General features: G+C 43.9%; 1 protein-coding gene across 1 annotated transcript in view; it reads right to left on the reverse strand.

The window, feature by feature from the left end:
* NCK2 (NCK adaptor protein 2) overlaps positions 1-24133 on the reverse strand; it is a 190469-nt gene that overhangs the window by 82204 nt on the left and 84132 nt on the right. The window contains exon 2 of the mRNA XM_078657992.1: positions 6564-6805. Within this exon, the coding sequence (XP_078514118.1) occupies positions 6564-6789 (226 nt within the window). The 5' untranslated portion in view covers positions 6790-6805. The remainder of the gene's footprint in view (positions 1-6563; positions 6806-24133) is intronic.

Raw genomic sequence — 24133 nt, forward strand, 5'->3', positions numbered from 1 at the left:
CTATATCAAGATACTGTTAGTTTAAAATGTATATCTTTAGGACTGTGTAGGGGGCCTGGAGAAGCAGAAGCTTATGTCAGTGTCAAAGTTGTTGAAAAACTGTTTGTCCTTCAATCTTTCCCCTTGTCTTTTGTAATTTTTAAATACATGTTTTAATATTTTTCAAATGTCTGTTCTCTCTTTCACAGATTGAAAGTATAAAAACAAAAAGTGAGTAATTTAACGACAATTACAAGGTAAATGTTTTGTATTCTTTTCGTTACATTTCTATCACATTCACCTACTATTAGTTCCACAGCTTTATTTCTTTAACCCTCAGTTTCCTGCCTTTGCTACTTTCCTCATTCCTTTCTCTTTTACCTACTTACTCAACTCCTTCCACTCCTTTTCTCAGTCCCTCTCTTCTCATAGTTCCTCACTCTTGTTCACTCACTCCGTCTCTATTACTCTTAGTGTCTTTGACTGATCACTTTTTCACTACTTGTTCATAATGCTTTCTCTGTGTAGTTGAAGCACACTAAGGGGCATATTATGAACACAGCCAATAAAATTATTGCTGTTTTTATTGGCAGAAAACTGGTGCAAAAGTGGTTTTAGCGGCAGTTTTCTGCCGCAAAAGCGGCTTTGGTGACATATTTCTGCCGATAAAAGCTGCAAAACTTTTATTGCCTATGTTGATGATATGGCTCTATGTTATTTACATTTCTTTGCTGTTTCAATTAATCTTTTTCTGTTATTTTTTGTTTTCTGTTTTCTATTTTTTCTCTCTGTTATTCCCCATGTTTTAATCTTATTTTGAACATTCACTCACATTCTCCAAGAAACTCTTCTTTGTTATTGTTCTACTCTCTTTTTTTTCTTTCACTTCCTTATCTATTTTGTTTTCCACAATTATACCCTCTTCCGTCTTTTCTTCGGTAAATAGATCTATTAAACAGTATCTCTGGTTTACTCCCTATAGCTGTCTTTCTTTTAACATCACTCTCTGTTTACTTTCCTTATACTTATTCTTCTTTTTTTTTTTTTTTTTTAATTTTTGGTTCGCTCCCGGTTCGCGAACCGGGAAGCGAACTGGGAGCGAACTAAAAGAAATAGAGCTTGCTAGAGTGCTAAACATTCTAGCAATTTTTTTGAAAGGGGAGGTAGTTCTGAAAAGAACTTTATTTTTTAATGTTTTTGTTGTTTTATAATTTTTTTTTTTGAACATTTTTTGTTTTTTTTGTATTTTTTGAACAATTTTATATTTTTTTGGGTTTTTTTGGGGGGGGAAACAACAAAAAACAGGCATTGAAAAGGGCTCAACAGGAGCAAAAAAAAAATTACTGTGTGGGGCGGTTAGGGCAATTATGATTGTTGTAAGCTAGGTTTATTGAATTGATACTCATGTTGCCACATGATATCAATGCACCGCAGTGCAGACAAGTAAACTTCATATGCCCAAAATTATCCTGGATGTTTGGCACGGTTTCCCGTGCCTCTGCTGCTGTCAAAGAAATCAACAAAGTTGACCTGGCCACAGGAGTTGCTGTTGGGTTCTGTTCCATGTCTCTTATTTCCGCCCGGCTGTAATTGAGTGGATGCCACCTGCTCATGTGCCTATGCATGGTATAGTTCCCATAGCTATACTTTTTATCAGTCCCTCTTGATAATTTTTCTTTGCAAATGAGGCAGGTGACATACCTCGCATTCACTTTTTTCTGGCCTGGAGGCATTGAAAAAAACTGCCAAATGAAACTGGCTTTCCTATGGGAAACCCGGGGCACCTCTACCAAGAACTGTGGTCCTTCTCTCTCCTCTTCCTCTATTTCTTCCTCTTCCTCCTCTGTGTTGGTGATGACCTGGGGAGGTGGTCCTCTCTTCCCATGAGGAGGTGGTGGTGGTGGTGGTGGTGGGGGTCCACCAGCTGAAGCTACCATTGAAGCCATTGCTCTAGTATGAAAAAAGGTCTTCCTCTCACAAAGATGAAAGTCAGAGTGAGGAAAGAAGGAGGGGTTTTCATCATTTGGGAAAAACAATAGTTGTAAACCAATGAAAAGTGTTATTTTTAGGTCACCTGACCTAGCCTTACATGATTATGAAACCAAAAGTTAAATGAACCAATGAAAAGTTTTATTAACAAGTCACATGACCTCTCACGCTTATGTTACGCGCTGCGGAACGCGCCCCGGATCGCTTCCGGGTCGCTGCGCTTCGCGCCTCGGTTCGCGTACCGGAGCACTTCCGGGTGCGCTAACGCAGCGCGTCATAAGACGCATTACGCGACAACGTGATACGTCACGCTTCCGCGACGCGTCACGATGTTGATTTCTAACGCGGCAGTTGCGCTAACGGAACGTTTACCGGTTCGCGGACCAGGTCGCGGCATCAAATTGAGCTAACGGAAAGCTTCTCGGTTCGCGAACCGGGAGCGAAACAAAAAAAATATTTAAAAAAAAATTATTAATAAACATATAAAATATATTTTTGGATTTAAAGAAGAATACATTTTATAGCTATAGATATTAGCTTTTAAAAAACCAATGAAATTCACTGAAAAAACCATAGGTTATAGACCATATATAGTTAGGAATTAGCATTTACAAAACCTTGAAAATTCACTGAAAAAACCATAGGTTATAGACCATATATAGTTAGGAATTAGCATTTAAAAAACCTTATTTTACTCACACAAAACCATTGAAATTCCATATATAGTTAGTTGTACTAACTATATATCGCGCACCCGCAATCCACTGCTGATCATGTCACATATTACATCATTCATGACATGGTCAGTGACATCACTGATGACATCACTGATGACATCTCAAATGACATCACTGATGACATCACTGATGACATCACTGATGACATCACTGATGACATCTCAAATGACATCACTGATAACATCACTGATGACAACATCCAGTGACTGTATTTTTCTGTAAAGTTAAAATATGTCTTGAGTGGATGTATAAGTGTCTGGATGAAGGATTTAGTAGGGGCATGACTGACTGTATGAGTGACTGATTAAATGTGTCTCACTGAGTGCATGGGTTAGTGACTAAACTGTTTTAATTTGTGCATCATTATGTCTGTTGTTCTGTAAACTGCTGCATGTGTTGATCAGTAGCTATATGATTAACTGTATGGGTTATTGATTGGTTGCCCAAGCATTTGTATGGGAGACTGAGTGTGTGTGTGGGTGGCTGGGAGGTGTATGACTCTCTGCATAGATGTGTGAGCAGTTGATTGACTAGATGTATGGGTTCAAAAGTGCATGTGGAAACAGCTGTATGGGCAGTTGACTGTGTGCATGAGTGTATTGGTGAGTGAATGGATATCTCAGTGCTACATGTTAAAGTAAGTACATATGTAAAATACAGTACATGTGAGAGTTGACATATATAAATAACTGTGCATAAGAGCCAGTGAATGTGTGAGTGGCTGTATGGATCATTGTGAACTTGTATCCAGGATTGTATAAGTGAGTAAATATGTTTTAGTATATGTTTGAATAAGTAAGGTGTGTATAACTGTATAGTTGAGGAAATGGAGGTGTGATTGATTCTTTGTATGACTGACTAAGTGTCTGAGTAACTCCATGGATGAGTGACAGTCTATGAGTGTCTGTTTACACTGATTGTATCTAAGGTTATATTAGAGTCTGAAGAGGTTCATCGTATTATCACATGAATGATGTCATCAGTGATGTGATCAGTAATGTCAAATGAGATGTCATCAGTGATGTCATCAGTGATGTCATCAGTGATGTCATCAGTGATGTCATCAGTGATGTCATTTGAGATGTCATCAGTGATGTCATCAGTGATGTCATCAGAGATGTCATCAGTGATGTCATCAGTGATGTCACTGACCATGTCATGAATGACGTAATATGTGACATGATCAGCAGTGGATTGCGGGTGCGCGATATATAGTTAGTACAACTAACTATATATGGAATTTCAATGGTTTTGTGTGAGTAAAATAAGGTTTTTTAAATGCTAATTCCTAACTATATATGGTCTATAACCTATGGTTTTTTCAGTGAATATATATATATATATATATATAGAGAGAGAGAGAGAGAGAGAGAGAGAGAGAGAGAGAGAGAGAGAGAGAGAGAGAGAGAGATAGAGAGCTAGAGAGCTAGAGAGCTAGAGAGCTAGAGAGCTAGAGAGCTAGAGAGCTAGAGAGCTAGAGAGCTAGAGAGCTAGAGAGCTAGAGAGCTAGAGAGCTAGAGAGCTAGATGGGACTGGTCGAGTTGAGTAAGTGCCTGAAAAGTAGGACAGAGGAGTACATTTTTCTAAAATAATATGGTACTGCTATGTTCTTCCAATTAGCTGGAGCAGTCTTTTCCAATGAGTAGCGTGTGCGCAACATGTAACTCGCCCATTACCTTAGGTAGCTCTCCTGCATGAAGTCCAGCATATTAAAACAGAAGCTTTAGCAAAGTTACATTAATAAATGAAAATCAACACTTGGTGTGTATTCAAGACAAAAATGTGTTTATTTTCAGAACTCATAAGCTTATATTTGGAAAAAAATCGTTGAATGTCCAAAAATATATTTAAAGTGGATAGCGGAGGGATAAATCCTGTGTCATTGGCAAAACTTACTTACATAGTGCCAGGAACACTGCTGTTGAGCTGTATATTTTACCAATGTAGATACATTCCAAATTGGCAACCTTGCCCTTTCAGATGCACTGAGGGGAGCCCTGCTGATAATCTTGCATGGGGTGGCCACTAATGTAGTCTTGTTTGATGTGGTCACAATTACATAAATATTAACTCAGGATGATTTTCAGCGAATTTAAGTAGATCTTATTACCAAAAGGTTTGGAGACCATTGTCATGGAGTAAAGTGTGCTCTTTCGACATCACAATTCACGGTTCTAGACATCCCAAATGATACACATATGGTGAAAGTAAGTCAAAACTATGGTCCCTAGGCCTGATGATAGCAAAACAGGATGCACTGAGGGGACATGGAAATGCACAATGTCCAAGTTGGAAGAGTTGGTGTGATGGTATGGACCAAAGTATAGGGGCAGAAAAGGTGGCTTATGAGAGTAGAGGATGCCCCGCAAGTTCGAGGATTTGGGGGACCCAGTGAGATGACATTGGACTGTGTGACGGTCAACGGTATTACTGGGGGAGAAATAAATGGGCGAAAAGACTCTTAAACATACAATGATGAATGGAGCACTATAACCCAGACTCTACAGCATACCTGTTGGTGCCAACAGTATAAGATACTTTTAGTATATTGGTTGTGAATAAATGTTACTTTAATGTTCTTTTCACCAACTATCATTCTTTAGCACTCGAGGAAAATCAAAAAAGGGTGGTGGTTAAAAAAACAAAACAAAAGAACAACATTAGAACAGACTATGCTGTTTTAGATTCAGTGTCAAAATTATGCTTATTCTGACATTGTAATTACAGAATAGGAGTCCAGAACGCATAAGACCTTAACACTTGAAAGACTTCTGCATGGAGTCATGCCTGAGAGAAATGCAGAAATGAGAAAATCAGTACCTCCTATATATCACTACATTGTTTACTACACAATTTGTATTTGCTGAGCTATCCTTGTGAGTTTCATTTGGGCTATAGAAAACTACAAATTAATGAATACATAAAATAAGTAAATGATTGTTAAATCTTGAAGCAATTGGAAATATAATACACCAGGGAAGATCCTTCATGAGCAGTCTGGTTCTTATCAGAAATGATATGGCGCAGTTTATCATTTTGGCTCTTCTGTCCCATTTCTCAAAGTACTGTGCTGAGAAACTATCAACACTGGAAATAAGACAGTGGAATAAAGTTCTAAAACCTATAGAATAAATGTAAAACCGTAGAAGAGAAAAGACTAACATCTAACATAAAATTAGCTGTTATAAAACCAAAAAAATGTATTAGCTGCAGTCATTGACAAAACAACAAAAGAAAAAACACTTTTTTCTTTTTAACAAATATACATCAAGGTCCTTCAGTTTTAGAGGAAAAAGGTAAAGTATTTGGGGCACTGATGACATCACATAGTTTCGACTTTAACAGCTTTCACAATCAGAAAACCTGCTCTAATGAAATGGGTTAAGAATTTGTATGATCCTGTGATGGAATAACCAGAGTGACACTAATACTGGTCAAAATAAGAGAAACATGCTTGAAAAAGAAAATTTAACTCCATTTCTAGAAAAAACGTAAACTGAAGCCAGTAATTGTTTAAAGACTGAAGTTCAGCTCGTAAACAACTATCACTCTTTCCTAACATGTAAAAGCCTTTAAAAAAATAATAATCAAAGAACACTTTAAAATCCACAATCAAATGAGCGGATATTTCATCTTGTGATCAAATGCCAGAGGATACTCAAAACACGCCCTTCACACAAAGAGAGAGGAACTACTGATGTAAAATAATTGGAAAAAGACTCCTTATGCAACACATTTAGTATTTTAAATTCATGATGTGTTCTATATATCTCGCTAAATCATAAACCATTTCCTCACAAAAAGTCCCGTCTTAAAATAGATTTGTAATCACAGAGACAACGAATATACAACACTTACCTAGTGTGTCTTTCAGATTTTTAACAAGAGATCCCTTCTTCAGGCTGTTCTTTCGTTCCACATAATTTGATGGTACATATCCAGTTTTGTTGGCTGTATTTCTTACCCTCCACCATGTTTTTGAATCATCAAGAAGCCACAATCGCTCATTCTTCCTAATGTCAAGTTCTTGGTCCTGTTGCGCTGTGTAGTCCCACTTGGCTATAACAATGACCTCTTCTGTCATCTTTCATGTAGTCCTTCTGCAGAAGAAGAAGATGAAATTATTATTTTGGACACCACATAAAACTCCAAAATATTTACAGACGTCATCTTTTGTTCAATCAACTGGTCTACAATTATTTACATCAGTGATGCTTAACCTGTTGTCCATGGACCGATGGGGGTCTGTGATGCCTACTCAGGGGGTCACCTACTGCTTAGAAAACTATAGAATATTAACAGATCAATAAAGTACATACAAATTAAGTATCACAATGTAAAATTGAAAATTAAGAAAGGTTTGTAAAGGTTTAAGAAAATTGAAATTGGAGGCTAAAAATTAAGTTGGGCATTTATTGCAGCAGTGCAAGTACTTCAAACAGAATTTAGTATGGGACAAGGAGTGACCTCAATTGAATTTAGAAAGGCCCCTTCCTTCACATTAAACTTAAGCAGTCAAATTTTTTTACATTTGTCAATATCTCATATCTCATCATTGGTGTATCACAAAACAATAAATAAAGTGCCCAGCTTCCAGGGTCCCTGGAGTACCATCATGATTAAGTGGTGGTGCCCAGGTTCACGTGGATTACTGTAATGAATAAGTAGTAGTCCACAGAAGATAAAAGGTTAAGAACTGCTGATTTACATCATTTAATCACTGCAAGCATATTATCTTTAATTATAAATCAATAAGCAGGCTACATTTAGATGTTGTGGGACAAAAATGTCAGATATGGCGTGGCCAAGATGGTGACCTAGACGAACGTGTCTCAGTGAGTCTCCTTGCCCCGGGCTCCTTCCTCCGGCCAAATTGTACCTCACTTGTCCCCCAGGACAAGTGAGGAACATACACCTCCACACCCAGAGTCTGGACCCGCGTAATGGCGCCTGGACAGAGGTGGTAAAGAAGCAGACTGCCTGCTGCGAGTGAGGGGTTGAGGAGGAGCAGGCTGGCTCCCACCCAGACTGGGGCAGGCTGCGACAAACGCCGACGGGGCAGCGATGACCCCTCTACAGTCCATCACAAGGGGCTTGGCGGAGACACCCGCTACCAAGACCAGCATCGTGAAAATTAAGGCCGGGTCTGCAGGGACTAACCCCATGTGGAAGGGGTCCTTCCGCTGGGGCACCGCCGAGAGCTGCTGGTGTGCCACGAGGCTTGCATTATGCAGAACAGAGGGTGAGGAGCGGGCGAGGGGAGCGTCCTCTTGTGGAAAAGTAAATTTTGCCATGTTCTGTGTCCCTACGTGTTCCCCATCCTATGTTATGTGTGCATGATTAATATGCATATGTATTTCCCCATGATCGATTAAAGACGCAATTACAGTTGTGTCCATCTCTAGTATGTCAGTTTCCAGTTCTCGTGAATACTATGAATATCAGGCCTATGTAAAGTTACGTTGCCACGTTTCCCAGTGTGCACGTTATTTCATTGAAAAGTCCCCGTTTCTAGGCCTCAAAAGGGCCCGGACACCAGATTCAGCTCCTGTCTCCTGAACCCTCGCTGAGGAGCGATACAGCCCCCACCTGTATCCTCGACCCTTCACTTACTTCCTACCTCACAGTGCCCGGCTCAGCCTGGCTCTGCCTACGAGTCTGCCAAGAGTATGTTATGATTCTAGTTATCAGTCCAGCCCTCCTTCTCTGCATTCCTAAGCTACTGAATCGCATCAATAGTTTCCGTCATTGTCTAGCCTTTACGTCTCCATGTAAGAGAAATACTGTATTTATGGTCATTTAATATTCTTCAGCACGCACTACATGTAGAATAATGCATGCTCCAGTCTTAGAGTCTGTTAGCCTCTCCCCTCCTGACTCTTAGTTTATATCAACATGTCCTCTAAACATTAGATACTAGATAGGGTTTAGGTACATGTCGCCCTGACTCTCCAGACTTCAGTCTCTACTCCTAGCACAGAGTTCATAGCCCCCAGCTTCTCCTAGTAACACGTCATTGTCAGTTTGCGCGCACCATTTAGGTTAGAGGTCCCGGCTCCTTAGGTAGCCCCCTCCATGTTTCCGCCCCATTTATGACATATTCTGTTACGTTTACATCACATGTCTATGTATACGCCTCCTGTTACACCCACTTTCACCCTTATCTTTCGCGACTGCTATTGACCACACCCACTGCTCCGCCTATTGTATGTATTGCAATGCAACAGTTTTAGTATATATGCTTGTGTACTGTTATTAAATGTTACGCCAGTCCAATCCTGTCCCAGGCAGCGCTGCCATCCTGTTCCCGTGCAGGTTGTCCTGTTCCTGTCCTTTATGCTGTATTAAACCTGCAAACTCCTACTACCTCGAATCTTGACTCTTATTTATTGAGCTATCTGTTATTGCTATGTTCAGTCAAACCTAGATCCGGTATTATTTATTTATATACCACATAATGGCGCCCGAACAGGGACTTGCCCTTTCCCCACGCGCCGGTGAAGCCACGCAAGCCCCCTGACCCTCTGCAGCCGTGACGGAACCATACCGTGCACGTGCAGATATTTCTGCTTCAAGTATCCCTCAGGCCTACGGAGGAGACGGAGGTGGCGGTCGAGCATCCAGACGAGGCGGTGGAGGAACGCGGCGAGTCCCGACCAGAGCCCAAGCCGAGAGTCCAAGGTCCGAGGTATCTGGAGGCCCACCCGTAACTGAAGTCCGAAGTTCGTCCGTCCGGCGTCGAAGCAGTCCAGTCCAGTCCGAGGCCTTCCGTTCTTGCTGCCCGGTGAGTACCGTTGCTGGGGTAGTATCTAGACAGGGTCAATCTAATTGTCTCTGGTCCGTGGGGTTTGGTGGTACACAGATCCCAAAACGAAGTGTCCACTTCGGTGGATGCGGGTCCTGACGTGTCTCTTTATGAGACCGGTAAGTTTCGTACTGTTTCAGCAGTGCATCTAGTCTCTGTTCTAGTCAGTTCTGTTCTCGAGGAAATTCATGTATTCAGTATTCCAGGTGGTATTCTGTTCGAACTGTTATTTTAAATGTTCTTCATGTATTTTAATGTCGTGGTATGAAAGTGGTGTAATTATCGTGTTCATTTTGTATTGTGTCTAGATTACAGTTCAGTCATGCCCTTATTTTCTAAATTATGTCAGTTAAAAACTAGAAAAGGTCTGTTAGAAGCAGCAGTTCCTGTCCCGCCTAGGGACAGTCCAGGTCACTTTATGTATCAGAAGCATGGCATAAGTGCCATATTATATCTAGATTTATGGGTAGAGTATACCAAACAGTTAGAAGAAAAGTATAGATGGCCCGTATCGGGTACATGGGATGCTGAGTGCATCATGCGAGTAGAAGAAGCATTATGGAAAAAGAAAGCCAGACAGTCACAGAAAGATGCCATCGAGTTATGGCGCAAAGAATCTCATAAAAGAACCGAAAAAGAAATCAGAAAGTCAGAATTAAGTAGAGAATCCTTAGAACGAGCCCACGAAAGGGAATTAATCGAGATAGGTGAACGAGTTAAAACCGAACAGTCAGACAGACAGAGAAATGCCCTTATTAAGGGTATGTACCCTCTTCTTGCCGAGGGCTTGCCAAAAGCAACCCCGGTGGCATCCAGTAATTTTCTGCCACCATTAGTTCCGACCAAGGTACGTCACAAACCGACCGCAGCTGATATTTTCATTTCGTCCTATTTGGACGACACGGTTCCAGAATATGCAAATCCTGTTCCGCCAGTCCCTGTAAATAATGTAAATCCTGCTCCTCCAGTCACCGGAGTACCTGTTACGGTACCCCCGGTCCAGCCTACATTACAATTTCCCACTCTGCCAGCACGAAGAGTATCAGTCGACGATTCCAGTATAGGGGCCGCAGGAGGAGGTCCTCCTGGTACCCCGCCACCACACCAACGAGTAACGATAGTCGAGTTACATGAAAGTGCGTTACAGCGTACGCCCAAATATAAGTCCGTTGCAGAAATCCGACGAGCTCTTACTGAATGCCGCTATGATCCAGTCACAGGTGATGATAGTACGGTCATATATTCCATCCGTGTAAGACGGGTGACCGGGTATCTGGACACCCTACCGAATATGAAAGAAGATCTAGACAGAATATATCGTTTCATCCGTACAGGGAATGATCCAGAAAGCATTGGTGAAGCCATGTCTCAAAGGAAAGCTGAGATCCAGCTCATGATATTAAAGTTTCTGATTAATTGTTTAATAAGGGAACAAGATTATCCGACCAAAGATCCGGCCGAAATGAGAATCCTGACAAGGTGGAGTGATAATATAGCCGAGGGTAAACACAGAACTATCAGTAGTATAGAGAGTATGTACAAGAGAATTCGTAAGGAAATAATAAAGTTACACGAACAACGTAAAGCAGCACAAGTAAGCGAGAAAGAGAATGACTCTTCTACTGAAGAGGTAGACGACGAGAATCCCGCCAGAATAGCGTATGTAGGAAAATCTAGATTTCCAGACCGACATTCACGTCTAGACTAGAAGAAAACTGTTCATCACCCAGCACCAGAACAAGGTTCTCTAGAACAAGTATTTCAAGCTACCGATCAAATTCTGAAATCACGAATCGGTTATAGTGAACTCAGTACCATGCATGAACAAGAACTAGTCCGATCAGCAGTCCGATGGGCTATTGATTCTACCACTTTTCCAGACGAAATAGTGGCACAAATGTTTCTGAAACTGCCCCCAGCCGAGCAACGACTGGTGGGTATGTATATGATCCAGCACCTCATTACATTGTATGAGGGTCAACATTCTGATCCAGGTCCGTTACACGATGTCCTGAACGAGTTACTCCAGTATAGATGGAAAGGTCTAGGTACCGATTTAATTAGTGTCATTCTAGAACAGCGTCACAAATATAGTGCGTTTTTGAACCCGCATTTTGTTCATGTTTCACCTCCAGAAAGTAAACCCTTTTATATAGACAGACAGAATCAGTTACGAGAAGTACACCCAGTTAGGACAGCGGATGGTGAAATGCAAAGAGTATTTGTTTACACTCCGATTACGAAGATGGAACTCCTAGAAATGAAGAAATTAATTCCCTGTCATGACAAAGATCCAGCAGGGTTCCACCGAGAATTAAAAGACATGCTCCGTATGGGAGAATACACGTATCCAGATATAATTAAAATGTTAAAAGTCCTGTTGCCCGCAGGCATATATGAAAAACTCAAGGAAAAAGAATGGGAGGTGGGAGAGAAAAAGATCGATTGGGCAGTTCTAGAAGCTGAAGATAAGATACGAGTACCAGGTACCGGTCTTGGAGAGAAATGTAAAGAATTACCAGAACTGTTAATACAAGTTTTGCCCAGATTATTAGCCACTAAAAAGGAAGACTGGGATGCAATCTCAGCCTGTAAACAGAAACAAGATGAAGACACTAGTGATTTTTATTCTAGATTTGAAAAATGTTTTATTATAAACAGTGGCCTCAAGACAAGTAGCGAGTCATACCCTCATCTCTTTGTTACTAAATTAGTCGAGAATTCAAGTCCACAAGTTAAGAATCGAGTTTTGAAAGTCGAAAGTACATGGCAAGCTAGTACCCCGTCCCAGATGTTACAGATGCTTCAGTACCACCAGAATAGAATCAGAGAAGAGCAAGAACACGAAAGAAAACGTATGAAAGACACGAAAATGAAAGTACTAGTTGCACAATCTGTTCCTCAAGACAGTCAGAAGAGGGGTACGAATCAAGCCAGTCATCCTGCAGCTCCCGTTAAAGGGACATGCAATTATTGTAAACAGCCAGGTCATTTCATAAACGAGTGTGCAGTTCTGAAACACAATATAGCTACTGGTAAAACTAAAGAAAGACCACGTCCGCCTAGACAAGAACAAGTTTCACAGACTTCTCAGCCACAGAATGCACAACAGACAGTTCCAGCACCACAGCCTATTGCTGCAACACAGCATGTTACACAGCAGATGTACCAGTATGCACAGTCCGAGTATCCAGAGTATCAGCCATATTCATGAAATAGCCTAGAGAGGGAGGTAGGCTTGCCTCTCATCGAGATTCCTGTAGATCAAGAAGGTCCCTATGTTCACAGTCAAGTATTAGGGAAAGACAGAAAGTTTCTGATTGATACAGGGGCAAGTAGGACCACCATTAGTCACGCCGAAGTTCCAGGGGCTCCGCTCTCAGGCTCTAGAAATGTTTCCCTTGGATTTTCAGGAAAGCCTATTGTAAACGAGATATCTAAGCCAGTTACTCTAGAAGTAGGTCCATTGTCCCGCACTACTGATCTGTTACTTACGAAGTCATGTCCAGAAAATCTGTTAGGTATTAAAACACTGAAAGAATTAGGTGCAGTCATATGCTGCTCCCCAGAGGGAATACGCCTGTTTTTACGTGACTTCAAGGGTCACTATGTATTACGAGATTTTGATCCGAGATTGTCTAATGTTCCGCAGCATCTATGGGCGCATGGTCCAACTGATGTAGGTTATATGCAAATCACACCCCATCGTGTGACTCTCAAGCCAGGTGTAGTGTTACCACGAATCAGACAGTACAGATTGCCACCTGAGGCTGTAGCAGCCTTATCCAAAATTATTGACGAGCTCATGGCTCAAGGAGTAGTTGTAGAAACTGACTCCAATGTATGTAATTCTCCGATCATTCCAGTCATGAAACGTACTGATCCAAATGCACCCCCAGTATATCGATTAGTGATTGACCTTCGAGAACTTAATAAATGTATTATTCCCCAGTACCCAGTTGTCCCAGATATCTCTTCCCTATTGACAGCCATTGATTCCGAAGCCTCATTTTTTACAGTCATAGACCTCAAGAACGCGTTTTTCAGTGTCCCCATTCATCCAGACAGCCAGTTTCTTTTCGGATTTTGTTTAAATGGAAGGAGCTATATGTTCACACGAGCTCCTCAAGGTTTCACAGAAAGTCCTAGTATTTACAGTCAAGCACTTAAAAGACAACTAGACAATATTCACATGCCAACTGACACTGCCCTGCTCCAGTATGTCGATGATCTACTGATCACAGCCCGTTCTGAACGTGCTTGCGAGCGAGCATCACTTACAGTCTTGTATTTCCTTGCCGAGATGGGGCACAAGGTGTCCCCTTCGAAGCTTCAATTCTGTGTCCAGCAAGTGATCTACTTAGGCCACTTACTGTCCAAGTGGGGTAGGCAGTTGACACCAGACCGTATCCAGTTAATAGCGAGTCTTCCTCAGCCCAAGACACAGAAAGAGGTACGTGCTTTTATCGGCCTTACTTCTTATTGCAGACAATGGATTCCTCAGTATGCATTTCTAGCTAAGCCACTGATACAGTTAACGACACAGGAGGCAGCCGTATCGACTGTCCTCCCTTGGTCATCTGAACATACACTTAGTTTCAATGAGTTAAAGAAAGCTTTATGTCAAGCTCCAGTTCTAGCTACACCGAACTACAGTAAGCCTTTTACACTTTTTGTCACAGAACGCGAAGGTACAGCATTATCTGTTCTCACACAAGATCAAGCAGGACAATACAAGCCCTGTGCTTATTTTTCGAGCACACTAGATCCTGTAGCCCAGGCTTTGCCTGCGTGCCTCAAGTCAGTTGCAGCCACAGCACTAGCTATCAGACAAAGTGATTCCATAGTATTAGGACATTCCTTGACAGTACAAGTTCCACACTCCGTGGAAGTTCTTTTAAACCGAACACAGACTCAGCACTTGACAATTGCACGTTTAACAGGTTATGAATTGACACTGTTCCAGCCACACATAGAAATCAGACGCTGCAACGTTCTAAATCCTGCTACACTGTTACCGTCAGTTAATTCGAATCCTGCCACACACGACTGTGTGGAAGTAGTTAACACTATGACTAAGCCAAGACAAGATCTGACAGATATTCCATTACCAGATCCCGACCTGACACTTTATGTGGATGGTTCATGTATGAGAACAAGTACAGGAGAACTAGTAGCCGCGTATGCAGTGACTACTGACACTGAAGTTATAGAAACACACCGTATTGACACCCTGTCTGCTCAAGCAGCAGAGCTAGTTGCTCTGACCCAAGCCTGCATACACGCTAAGAACCTGAAAGTCAATGTTTACACAGATTCACGTTACGCATTCGGAGTCGTACACGACTTTGGAGTGCTCTGGCAGGAGAGAGGTTTCATGACTTCTCATGGAACCAAGATTCAGCATGGTCTCCTTATTCAAGCTCTGTTAGATGCCATACACTTACCGACATCTATTGCTATCATGAAATGCAAAGCACATACGAAAGTTACTGACATAATTTCTCAAGGTAATGATCTAGCAGATCGCACAGCCAAGCTTACAGCACAGACTCCAGACATTTCAGTTAATCCAACACAGACCCATACTCCAGATCCGACTACATGCATGACAGTTAAGGACCCTACTCAAGATGTCATAGATATCCAGTTACATGCTACTCCCGATGAAATCAAGAAATGGTCCGAACAAGGAGGGGTCCAGACAGATCAGGGATGGGTAACGAAGGGAAAAGTCACATGGTTCCTCCCCGACTCTATGGTTCAAGTCATTATCAATACCACACATAGTCCAGCACATTTAGGAGAAAAAGCTATGTTGGACAGTATCCAGAACATTTGGTTCAACAAGCATTTACGAGCTGCAGCCAAGCAGAAAGTCCGTACCTGTATGATATGTTGCCAGTTCAATCCAGGTAAAAGTGTCCCGGTGGAACAAGGTGGATTCCAGCCCCCTGACCACCCTTTTGAAGTCCTCCAGATGGATTATATTCAGATGGAGCGATGTCGAGGTTTCAAGTATGTCTTTGTAGTTGTATGCGCTTTGTCCAGGTGGACAGAAGCATATCCAGTCCCAGATTACACAGCCGCGACCACTGCCAAGCAGTTGGTTCGTGAATTCTTCCCCCGCTACGGACTCCCTAGAGTCGTATATTCTGATAACGGCCAGCCATTCTCATCTGAACTCATGAAACATGTTTCCCTTTTGTTAGGGTACCAGTGGAAGTTCCATTGTGTACGCCATCCTGAAGCAGCCGGTCTCGTAGAGAGACATAACCAGACCCTGAAAATCCGCATCGCCAAAATATGTAAAGAGAAAGGTGTGGACTGGCTAGTAGCTCTGCCAGTCGCTTTGTTTTATATGCGCATGGTCGCACATTCCAGATCAGGTCTGTCCCCGTATGAGGTCGTATTCGGCCGCCCCCCTAACATGTGGGGTACACCTAGACCTCGAAGTATTACCGATGTTTCAAGTAATATGCTGACAGATTACCTAGCTTCCTTGATGTCTGCCCTACACTCTTGTCGTTCACAGGTTGCCGCCGCATTTCCAGACAATACCGAGGTGGCACCGCATGAAATCGTTCCCGGATGCATGGTTCTTGTCCGGAATTTTGATCGTTCAAGTCCGCTGGAGCCCCGCTGGAAAGAGCCCAAGCAGGTCCTCCTGGCCACCCGTACTGCCGTCAAGCTGGAAGGCAGGAAGGGCTGGGTCCACCTGTCACATGTGAAAAAGTTTTATGGATTAAAGACTGTTTCAAAGAACATTTCCGAGGATTTTAAGGATTGCCAAAGTACTATTCTCAAGGACTGTCCCGCAAAAGACAATGATACAGATCCCTCCCTGTTAGAGAAAACTCCGCAACAGGAGTATAAGCTAAAATTAAGGTCTAGTAAAATAAGTCAGCCAGTTTGATTGTCTAAGTCCTCCCCTAGGTGAAACGGTTAGACCGGTTTCTGACATGTATAAAATAGACCCCCGTAGAGAGAGAGTTAGTCAAAACTCAATCCGATGTATCGTTTTTCTAAGTTTCATATTGTTTTTCAGCCTCATGATTACCTGCACAGGTTATGCATTTTATTTGTGTTTTCCAGTTTCTCATGTAAATAAGTCTTCTAATGTTACAGTAGAGCACACGTTTAGTGATCTACCTCCTCATGAACTCTCATATCGTCTTGCTATGCGTAATAATTCCTTTATCCGCATGTTACATTATTCACACCAAACCAGCAATGCCACTAATTGTTGGGTGTGTGGTCGACTCCCCCCTTTCCAGACACCGAAGGGAGTTCTGCCACTCTTTATTTATCCATTTTCACATAATGGTTCATGTGGAGCATGGTCCACGTTAACGTCATCCTCAACAGATATGTCTTTTCTTAACAGTACATGTTTCCCAGACAAGCAAGGTCTTCCCCACAGAACAGGGTTAGATCTAGAAAATGAAGTTTATAATTTAGGTAATTATTCTTCGAATTTCATGGTCCTGAATGTTCAGTCTGATACTACTCCAGACTTACCTGCTATGTCAGTACTACCAGTTAAAGGCGAATTATGTGTCCGAAAGAATGGTTCCGTACCTGTAGGACATAGTGATTGTACTACTATTGTCAAGTATAGTGACAGTGGGAAATCTATTTTCAAAGCTTCACGCCATTCTTATTTTGTTTGTGGTCAGACCGCATATGTTCGTCTGCCCCTCGATTGGGAGGGAACCTGTTACATTGCCTTCCTACTGCCACCAGTTTTCCTAGCCCCACCCGACTACCATAGGAATTCCCACCTAGTACATACTAGACACAAGAGAGACCTCCCGATTGTCGATTATACTGAAACTGCCCTAGAACAATACATAGATATCAATAAAGGTGTCTTTCCCTATTTAGGTACTGTCGTGAATGGTAAACTGATACGTAGATTAACGAGAACCCTTGAAGCAGTAGTGATTGAGACTACTTCTTCTCTAGGTAACTTAACCGAGGAGCAATCCTTTATGAGAATTGTCGTGCTCCAGAATCGTCTCGTCCTTGACGTCATACTGGCCGATAGGGGCGGGGCATGTAGAGTCATCGGATCTAGTTGCTGCATTTTCATTCCTAATAACGCGCCGTCTGTTTATTCAGCTATAACCAGACTCCATAAAATTGCCCATATGTTACACCAAGATCCAGGCACCTGGACATGGTCCGGTTGGTTCTGGAATATAATTTCCGCTTGGGGATGGAAAGTATTGTCATTTCTGGGTATTGCAGTAGCGATCATATTCAGTTGCTGCCTCTGTATACAATGTGGCCCTGCGATTTGTGGCATTTGTGCTACCTCTTGTATTCCTAGTCCCAAGTCCCGTCCTAAATCCCGTTCCAAGAAAATTCGAGACGAGCAAATGATACTGTATGAAATGATAGATGGTATCATGAATATTGATGTTTCCTGATGGAAACGTAGTGACAAGGAGGGAATGTGGAAAAGTAAATTTTGCCATGTTCTGTGTCCCTACGTGTTCCCCATCCTATGTTATGTGTGCATGATTAATATGCATATGTATTTCCCCATGATCGATTAAAGACGCAATTACAGTTGTGTCCATCTCTAGTATGTCAGTTTCCAGTTCTCGTGAATACTATGAATATCAGGCCTATGTAAAGTTACGTTGCCACGTTTCCCAGTGTGCACGTTATTTCATTGAAAAGTCCCCGTTTCTAGGCCTCAAAAGGGCCCGGACACCAGATTCAGCTCCTGTCTCCTGAACCCTCGCTGAGGAGCGATACAGCCCCCACCTGTATCCTCGACCCTTCACTTACTTCCTACCTCACAGTGCCCGGCTCAGCCTGGCTCTGCCTACGAGTCTGCCAAGAGTATGTTATGATTCTAGTTATCAGTCCAGCCCTCCTTCTCTGCATTCCTAAGCTACTGAATCGCATCAATAGTTTCCGTCATTGTCTAGCCTTTACGTCTCCATGTAAGAGAAATACTGTATTTATGGTCATTTAATATTCTTCAGCACGCACTACATGTAGAATAATGCATGCTCCAGTCTTAGAGTCTGTTAGCCTCTCCCCTCCTGACTCTTAGTTTATATCAACATGTCCTCTAAACATTAGATACTAGATAGGGTTTAGGTACATGTCGCCCTGACTCTCCAGACTTCAGTCTCTACTCCTAGCACAGAGTTCATAGCCCCCAGCTTCTCCTAGTAACACGTCATTGTCAGTTTGCGCGCACCATTTAGGTTAGAGGTCCCGGCTCCTTAGGTAGCCCCCTCCATGTTTCCGCCCCATTTATGACATATTCTGTTACGTTTACATCACATGTCTATGTATACGCCTCCTGTTACACCCACTTTCACCCTTATCTTTCGCGACTGCTATTGACCACACCCACTGCTCCGCCTATTGTATGTATTGCAATGCAACAGTTTTAGTATATATGCTTGTGTACTGTTATTAAATGTTACGCCAGTCCAATCCTGTCCCAGGCAGCGCTGCCATCCTGTTCCCGTGCAGGTTGTCCTGTTCCTGTCCTTTATGCTGTATTAAACCTGCAAACTCCTACTACCTCGAATCTTGACTCTTATTTATTGAGCTATCTGTTATTGCTATGTTCAGTCAAACCTAGATCCGGTATTATTTATTTATATACCACACTCTGCGGGCTCGTCAATTGGGGCGGCTCCGCCTTGATCGGGTGCCCGCATCGGGGAAATGGGCTTGAAGCTAGACCCCGCCGAAAGAGACTAGCTGCGCCAGTAGGGGGCCCCGCTGACCCCTAGACCGGAAAGGCACATCCACCCGAGGAGGCCCTACTGACCACCGTGGAGCACGCCACAAACATGGACCCAGCCCCCAGGCCGGGACGCAAAAATTGAGGACGGGGCTGCGGCGCCTAGCACCACCAAGAGTTGCACCTGCGCCGCAGGGCTTGAACTATGCACGACAGAAAGTGAGGAGCGGGTGAGGGGCGCACCCCCGAGGGCCCAACACGCGGAGCCCGGGTCGGTGTGGAGGCACAGAGAGTACGTAGCCGGGCTTGAACCTAGGCCCAAACATAAGAGACTAGCTGTGACTGTGGGGGACCCCGCTGACCCCCGACCTTGAAAGACTCCACCGGACCCTCGTCCGCATACGGGGGCTCCGTGGACACCCACGGAGCCCACCACGAGCACGGACCCAACCTGCTGGGGCGCGAAATTGAGGCTGGGGCTGCTGGCCTGTGGCGGCCAGAGGAGGCGCGGCTGAATAGAGGGCCTAGTACATCACACTTGTCAGTGACCCAGCACCTGGGCGGGGGGGATGGGGGGAAAATCACTGGGAACGACGCCTCCCCCCCACCCCCACCCCGCTAATGAAGCCCAGTGCGAGCCCTGATTTCCACGTACAGCCTGGAAGCAGCCAGCGCGACGAGGGAGGGCCCTACCCTAGGCCTGCACACCTGCACCATAGCACTATTTCCCTCACCACCGCTGCATAGGTGGAAGAAGAAACACGGCCTGGAACCCCCGCCAGGTACTGTGGGACCGGAGACACTGAGGAGGTGACTTGAGCAGAGGGATTCGGTGCCCTTCTGATGGGTGCCTGAAGTCATCTGCACTATCTCGTGCTGAGCCATGAAGGGTGACAATAGGGTAGCACCGGCCCTCTAGAAAATGTGCCACACCGCTCCTGACATAGCACATAAAGAGCTGACTTTGTTGGTGGGAAGACAATCGGGCTACCCAATCCAGGCGCGGCCAGAGACCAGTGCCTGCCTGTCTCCCCGGCAGGCCTAGGGGGGCCCCCGCAACCTGAACCAGGAGTCTCCGACGAAAGATAGGGTTTAAGCCACGAGCCGCAGACCATCAGCGAAGACCCACTGAAGCTCCAGGGGGCACCTACACTCAGACACCGGGACCGTTGGCTCAGGCTCTTTGGGGTGGACGGTCAGGCATGGCCTCAACGCGCAAGAAGGGGGAGCGCACTCTCACAGATATGCTCCAAAAGGGACCCAGCAGAGGGGAAAAGGGCCCTCCTTCCCCTTCCCAATCCAACCATCAGACACCGCTGACGGAGAGATACCAATCACCCGGGCGTTTCTAGAATCGCTTTTCAACTCTCTCCAAGAGGACTTCCATACCCTCAAACAAGAGGTGGCAGGAGAGGTGAGGGAGATACGGCGCAACGTGGACGACCTAGGAGAGCGAGTGGCCGCGATAGAAGACAACGACCACACTAGGAGTGAAGAACTGGAACACCTTCAACAAGAACTTATCTGTCTCAAGGAGCAACAGGTAGACCTCCAGGCACATGCTGAGGATTTCTAAAATAGGTCGCAACGAAACAACATACGAGTCCGGGGGGTCCCATCATCCGCAGGGGGAGCAGATGTAGCACAATACCTACAAGGTCTCTTCAGGGACATACTTGGCAAAGGCCCAGACTGCGACATTCGGGTTGACAGGGGGCACAGAGTGGGTACACAGCGACGAGCTACGGCGCCCCTGCCCGACATCCTCACCTTTCTTCCTGATTTCCCCCTGAAAGAGAAGATCCTAAAGGAAGCTAGACTGAAACAACCTATTCAATACCAAGGTCACTCAGTGGCACTCTTCCAAGAACTCTCCTCCATTACGCTCCAGAAAAGAAAGGCGTTTAAAGAAGCCACTTCCTTCCTAAGAGACAAAGGGGTCACATACTCCTGAGGCCACCCATTTAGATTGATTTTTAGGTGGAACGGAGCGCTACATCAAATGAGGTCCCTCCGAAAAACCTGCGACCTCCTGGCCCTCTCCCACACAGATCCCGAAGACTCGCCACCCCAGTCCCAGCAATCACGAAACTGCGGGTGGCAAAAAGTGCGCAGACAAAGAACCTCAACAGCGGCTGGCCTGAAACCAGATCAAGCAACCTTATCACAAGAAAGAGCAGCGGCCGTGAACGCGGTATCCAGGGATACCTCACCTCTTGCCTAACTTGACTTTCATAGGGGGACACACTTGCTGCGACTAATAGGTGGCCGGGAGGGAGGGACAGGCAAACGGCAATGAGGTTGCACGCTCCCACAAGTAATTTCACCAAATGCATGCGACTCAGGAGGGCAGGCATTGGACTTTGACTGATTGTAGGGGGTACCGGGTTGGGGGGGGGGGGGGGTCCGGTTTGTTGGTAAGGGGGGATGGGTGTAGGCCAGGGGGGAGGGGGTGGGAACCGGTGTGCCACACAAAGGGGGGAAAGAAGAGAGTCGCCGAATGGGGGCAGCCTCCCCTAAGTATACGCATCTCCCAGGACCAGGGATACCATGTCAGACTCTACCCTGAAGGTAATTACCCTGAATTTAAAAGGGCTTAACAACCCCATCAAAAGACTGGCAGTGTTATCATACTTGGAGAATTCAGGCGCTTCGATTTGCTTGTTGCAGGAAACACACCTCCTCTCCAAAGACTGGTCCAGAATGCACTCCAGAGCATTCCCGCACCAGTACTACTCCTCCACCTCTGACAAAAAAGCAGGGGTAGCTATACTGTTTGCTAGACACTTTAGTGGCCAGGTGGGAGACAAGGTAGCCAAAATCAAAGGCAGGCTCCTAGCTTACAACTTACGGGTGGGAGGCACGGCCTTGGTCGTAGGGTCCATATATGTCCCCAACTCCGGACAAGAATCCTTTCCCCCGGGGGCCCTATCTGACACCCTAGACCACCAAACGCGACTCCTCTTAGTGGGTGGTGACCTTAACCTAGTGATGGACCAAGAGAGGGATAGATCGGGTCACCGTTAGGGCTCCACAGGGGCAATCTCTTCGGAGGAAAAGAAGTGGTTGGTTAGTAAAGGTTTATCGGACATTTGGCGGGAGGTACATCCCCACAACATTCACTACACTTTTTACTCCCACGTGCACCGCACTTATGCAAGGCTAGACCACTTTATATGGTCCTCAGAACCTGCCGCAACAGTAAAGGAAGTGGACATTATCCCAGCCGCACTTTCAGATCACGACGCAGGGATTGGTGTCACTACAACGCGGTTTTTTACAACGCATTCCGTTACATCGGAATTTTTACAACGCAGGATCCATTACATCGGATGCCATTACAACGCATGGCATTACATAGCAGATGCTATTACAACGCATGGCATTACATCGTAAGTATAGGTAAGTATACCTTTTTAAAAAAAATGTAATTAAGTTAATTTCATTAATTTAATTTATTTAATTAAAATACATTTTAAAATAGTAATTAATTTAATTTAATAAATTTAAATCTATTTATTTAATTTTAATAAAAATTGTAATTAATTTTAATTAATTAATATAATGAAATTAATTTAATTTAAATATTTTTAAAATTGTAATTAAATTAATTAAAATAATTTATTTAATTTAATTAATTTAATTAAAAAATGTAATTAATATAATATAATTAATTTAATTTAATAAATATATTTTAATTAATTTATAAATGGTAAATATAATTTTATTAGCCCTAAGCACAAACCCAACCCTGAACCCTAAAACACCCCTGTACCCCAAAACCCAAACCCAACCCTAAAACCTAAAAACACCCCTGTACCCCAAAACCCAAACCCAACCCTAAAACCTAAAAACACCCCTGTACCCCAAAACCCAAACCCTGCCCTGAAACCTAAAAACACCCCTGTACCCCAAAACCTACCCTGAAACCAAAAAACACCCCTGTACCCCAAAACCCAAACCCTACCCTGAAACCTAAAAACACCCCTGTACCCCAAAACCCAAACCCTGCCCTGAAACCTAAAAACACCCCTGTACCCCAAAACCCAAACCCTGCCCTGAAACCTAAAAACACCCCTGTACCCCAAAACCCAAACCCTGCCCTGAAACCTAAAAACACCCCTGTACCCCAAAACCCAAACCCTACCCTGAAACCTAAAAACACCCCTGTACCCCAAAACCCAAACCCTACCCTGAAACCTAAAAACACCCCTGTACCCCAAAACCTACCCTGAAACCTAAAAACACCCCTGTACACCTGTACTTATTTTAAAAATTACTTTAATTAATATAATAAATTAATAATATTAAAAAACATAAATAAATATATTTAATTATAATTAATATTAATAAAATTTAAAAAAAAAAAATACTTACCTATACTTACGATGTAATGCCATGCGTTGTAATAGCATCTGCTATGTAATGCCATGCGTTGTAATGGCATCCGATGTAATGGATCCTGCGTTGTAAAAGTTCCGTTGTAAAAGACTCCCGTTGTAAAAGTTGCGATGTAACGGTGCATCACCCGACGCAGTAATACTCACGATGGCCATCCCCCGAACCAAAACACAAAGAGGCCGTTGGTGCCTGCGAGAGCCCCTCTTGCAACAGAAAGGCATAACCCAACAATGGCACAAAAGCATCACTTACTACCTTGCATTAATGACAAGCCTGACGTACCTTTAACAGCAGTCTGGGGAGCACTTAAAGCAGTTGTACGGGGGGGATCTCATAGCTATATCAGCCGCAGATGCCAAAGACCGGAAGGGAAAAAGGGAGATGCTTTCGGCTCAGGTGTCAGAACTAGAGAGAGTGCATAGTCGCACAGGGCCCCCCAGGATATGGTGACAGCTAAAGGCGGCTAGGGCGCAACTCGCCGGGCTGTACTTGGACCGCGCG

Source organism: Lissotriton helveticus, chromosome 8, assembly GCF_964261635.1.
Source record: "Lissotriton helveticus chromosome 8, aLisHel1.1, whole genome shotgun sequence".
Lineage (NCBI taxonomy): Eukaryota > Metazoa > Chordata > Amphibia > Caudata > Salamandridae > Lissotriton > Lissotriton helveticus.